The following is a 4,594-nucleotide window of genomic DNA, read 5'->3' as shown; positions in this document are numbered from 1 at the left end:
GTGCCACATGTCACTATTTCATTGTAATTGAAATTAAATATTTTCCTCCAAAATTATCTATTATCTATTATCTATTATATTCTATTATATATTCTATTATCTATTATATATCTCTAATTTTGTAACCAAAATGTATTATATGTCATTTTTTCATTGCAATTGGAATCAAATCTTTCCCTCCAAAATTAAAGAATTCTCCTCTCATACTTACTAATTTTACAACCAAAATGTGTCACATGTCATTCTCTCATTGTAATTTAAATTAAATTTTTGTCCAAAATTAAAGAATTCTTCCCTCCTCCTTACTAATTTTACAAACAAAATGTGTTACATGTCACTCCCTCATTACAATTGAAATCAAATCTTTCTCTCCAAAATTAAAGAGTTCTCCCCTCCTCCATCTTCCTTTCTCTATTTCTCTCATTCCTTCAACCACTCTATCTATTTTATATATCATTATCAATATCAATGACTAAAAAAATTAATTTTGAGTTAATTTTATAACTATCAGTATAATTTTTTTATGCTAATATCTAATTATATTTTTATATACATAGAAAAAAATATTATTTTTAAATAGCAAGTATAAAAATTAGTTATTTTTAGGGCAAATCACATAAATAAGCCAATGGGAGCAGAATATTACATAAAGCAGCCAAAGCAAAAACTAGTTCACGAATCAACCAAACCACATTTCTATGTAGTTCGAACTAGGTCAATTCGAACTTGAAATGCATGTAATTCGAATCACCTTGATTCGAATTACACACAAATGCGCACACTCACTAATTCGAATCTACCTGATTCGAATTACACTATGAATAATTCGAATCAGGTTAATTCGAATTACACAATTGCACGAAACCCCAAGTAGTTCGAATCTGGTTGATTCGAATTACTCACATTTTGCCTCTAGTAGTAATTCGAATGGGGTTGATTCGAATTACACTGGATTCGGCTATAAAAGGAGTTCGAACCCACCTCATTCGAATCACTTTTTCATTCTCAAACCCCACCAAATCCCAGAGAAAACGACCCAGATTCGCTCCGACAAAGGCTCGACCAGGATACTAAGCCGATGGGGGACGATCTAGAAAGACTATATCGTTTGGATAGAGTTGCTCATATAGCCAGGGTCATCAACGACGAGGTTAGTATTTAGAAAATTTTTTTTTGTGGTATATTTTAGTGGTTTTGCATGGTTTTGCATGCGGTTTATGTGAGTGGTTTTGCATGCGGTTTATTTTAGTGGTTTTGCTTGTGGTTTTGTTGGTGGTTTATGTTAGCGGTTTATGTTAGCGGTATTGTTAGTGGTTTAGGGTAGCGGTTATGTTTGCAGTTTTGTTGGTGGTTTATGTTAGTATTTTTTGATGTGGTTTTGTTAGTGGTTTTTCATGTAGTTTATTTTAGTGATTTTGCATATGATTTATGTTAGTGATTTTGCATATGGTTTATGTTAGTGATTTTGCATGTGGTTCATTTTAGTGGTTTTTTTTGTGGTTTACTTGTTGGTTTATGTTAGTGGTTTCGAATGTGGTTTATGTTAGTAGTTTAGGCCAGTGGTTTTGCAAGTGGTTTATACTAGTGGTTTATGCTAGTGGTTTATGCTAGCGGTTTATGCACCTTGATGCTGACGGATGCATCAGCCCTAACCATTGGCATGATGAATGCTGAAATCACATGATAATCCAAACTCCTGTGGTCGCTGGAGATGGATGTCGCCAGACACGTATGTGGTCCGTTGTACCGTTTGACCTCCCAAATGCCCTTGCGCTGCTGGAGACTAAGACGAATCAACCATGTGCACCCATTTCCAAACTCAGAACACTTCCCAACATACCGGCGATAGTCAGACTCCACCACTGTGTACTGTACCCCGCGTCGGATGCTGTAGGTCTTCACACTTAACACGACCTCATCTTTATCCTGAAATTGCTGACCAACCGAAAACTCTGTAAGACCTGCAGACCCTTCGGCATCTCTAGCACCAAATCTAGCAGGCTCCCCAGGAACCCCATCCTGCCTCATGGCATCCAAGTCCAAAGAGAAAAAGTGCGGAGGGTACTGCTGTGTGCCAGAGCTAGAACCACGTCCCATACCAGCAGGCTCACTCGCTCCAATATCATCGCCGATGTCATCAGCAATGATATCCGACTCCACATCATCATCGTCTGGATCATCCAACAATGCATCTCCAAGACCAACCGGTGCAACACACTGTAAAGAGCTCGGCACAAAACCCCCTTGTCCAACCTCCCCGCCTCCACTATAGTTCAGATCAACAGCGAATGAATGGGACGCGACAGGCTGGACTGGAGGTTCATACACAGGAACGGAGGAAGATGCACCAGCAGGTCTGGAGCTATAACCGGCAACCGTGCCTACAGTGGAGTATTCCGGTTCGAACCCCCAAAACTAGATACCACATCAACCAACTTCGCCAACAGTTCAGGTGTCCTAACTTCGGAAAACTACCGGCGACAATAAAACATGACCTGCAAGTCCTCATCACTCCCGATCGTGAAACAATCCTACTTCACGATTTCCTTCAACACTGATATTGGAATGCGATAGAAAAAGTTCTTAACCCGCTTCACCCCCTGCAGACCAAGTTTCTGTATCACAGAATTACCAAGGTCATCGTAGCTCGTCGTAGGCCTCACGAAAATACTGAGAGGATCCTTATCGGTGAACTTCACACCAGATCGTGTTTTCCTCTTAATCGTTTCTCTGTGGTGAACCAACACTACAAAACTCTCCTCACTAGCCATTTTCCCACTCTAATGAGATCAATTCACGTTCACACCATATATATACACTTCTGGACCTTTATAATTTGAACTAGCCTAATTCGAACTACACATTGTGTAATTCGAATCAACCTGTTTCGAACTACTTGGATTTGTGTGTTTGAGTGTAATTCGAATCACCCTGATTCGAATTACTCAATGTGTAATTCGAATCAGGTGGATTCGAATTAGTGTGTGTGTGAGTTTTGTGTATAATTCGAATCAACCTGATTCGAATTATGTGTAAATTGAGTTCGAATTTAGTTGATTCGAACTACATATAAACATGCATTAGTTGATTCATGAACCAGATTTTGGTTTGGCGGATTTGCGTAATAATTTCCTCCTCTTGACTTATTTGAGTGTTTTGCCCTTATTTTTATTTGTGCAACAGATTTAACACCTAAAAGTAATTTAATTTTATAAATTTTTTGTGAGATGTATAATTTATACTGTTAGAATAAAATAAATTATAATTTTAAAAAATTTATATTTTTGTAATATTATTATAAGTAAAAATACTAGTTTGTTATACGAGAGGGGCAAACAAATTTTTTTCCTATGTGCCACATGAAAGTTTGTGGAAATTCAGGGTCCCTACCCGGTAGGTAATAGTAGGATGGGTTCTATACAGAAATATAATAGGACAGAGTGGGATCAGATAGTGTAAAAATTATCCCCTATTCGATTTTATTGCCATCACAAATAAGATAGAAAACATTTTAGGTGCATCGGGAGGACCGGTGTTTCAATTATTTTAATCATTAATCTAAATTATAAAAAATATATATAATATATATTAATTAAAATCAACGGTTAAAATAATTGGTGTACCGATACTCTCCGGTGCACTTAAAATGTTTCCAATAAGATATTATTGCGTTCCAATCTTAGAATTGAGTATATAAACATTTGAATGATATTTTAAAAAATTCTAGCACGTATTTCAAATAGATTCATTGGAATCTTCATCAGAGTATGAGAGTCCATTACAAGTACAATCCAATCAATGCGAAAGATGTGATCCAAAGAAGTTATCTTCCCCTCATAAAGAGTTCATCTAGGTAACCCTCGCTGATCGCATATCAATATATCATCATCTTCTTTTCTTTTCTTTCCTTTTTTTGTTTTGTCTTTTTTCGTTTTTGTCCTGAAACTCGGCTTTCCATTTTGGTATTATAATGGGATGACACTTACGTTCTATATAGAGGGATCTAAAACCTAAAGCCCATCGGCATGATATAATTGAACTTATTGGGCTAGCCTAAGCTCATTCAACAACATTATTGATTTTTCTAACATCCTTTGACAAAAACCCCAAATGATTAGAAGTAAAAAGTTCTCCATGATGTTTTTCATTTACGCGTAATGGGTCTTGCGACTAAGAATAAATAAGAGATTAATTATCTAAATTTAGTCACCAAAAAAAAATTATCTTTAAATTTGTCACTTTTAAGTTTTATCATATGTGAGTCTGATATTAATGATAATTAGACTTTTAATTCCTTAGTTCATTACCCTTTTTAGTTAAGAGGAATTTAATCAAAAATTTATAATAATGTGGAAACAGTTTGAGAATCAGCCATTGTTGTGTGAATATGACCAAAAAGAAAAAGAAAAGGAAGGCAGAAGCACCAAAGCAAATCACAATCGTCTATCTTGTTTTGTGCCTACTTTCACCAAAATCCAAATTGCAAGTATCTTCACTAAAGCTTCCTTCCCTGACTACCTTTTACACTCAATGGAAATACTCAACTTTAAGCTTTCACACTTCCAATTCCAGATACTCGGAGTGTTACCTAGTA

General features: G+C 36.1%; 1 protein-coding gene across 1 annotated transcript; it reads right to left on the bottom strand.

Moving 5' to 3' along the window:
- On the bottom strand, window positions 1,603–2,771 carry LOC107641229. The gene is made up of 3 exons (XM_021123998.1): window positions 2,536–2,771; window positions 1,841–2,356; window positions 1,603–1,783 (listed from the first exon to the last, which is right to left on the bottom strand). The coding sequence occupies exons 1-3, from the start codon at window positions 2,769–2,771 to the stop codon at window positions 1,603–1,605; spliced, it is 933 nt and encodes a 310-aa protein (XP_020979657.1).

Source organism: Arachis ipaensis, chromosome B05 (assembly GCF_000816755.2).
Source record: "Arachis ipaensis cultivar K30076 chromosome B05, Araip1.1, whole genome shotgun sequence".
Taxonomy (NCBI): Eukaryota; Viridiplantae; Streptophyta; class Magnoliopsida; order Fabales; family Fabaceae; genus Arachis; species Arachis ipaensis.
The sequence above is the reverse complement of the archived record's forward strand: the minus strand, read 5'-3'. Positions and strand labels throughout refer to the sequence as shown.

Bases quoted from the DNA above. Each gene is read 5' to 3' on its own strand.
- LOC107641229 (XM_021123998.1), bottom strand. From the start codon at position 2,771: ATGGCTAGTGAGGAGAGTTTTGTAGTGTTGGTTCACCACAGAGAAACG. The intron at 2,357-2,535 runs GTAGGATTGTTT...TTATAGCTCCAG, and splicing joins GTGTTGAAGGAAATCGTGAA to ACCTGCTGGTGCATCTTCCT. The intron at 1,784-1,840 runs GTATGTTGGGAA...GATTCGTCTTAG, and splicing joins GTGGAGTCTGACTATCGCCG to TCTCCAGCAGCGCAAGGGCA.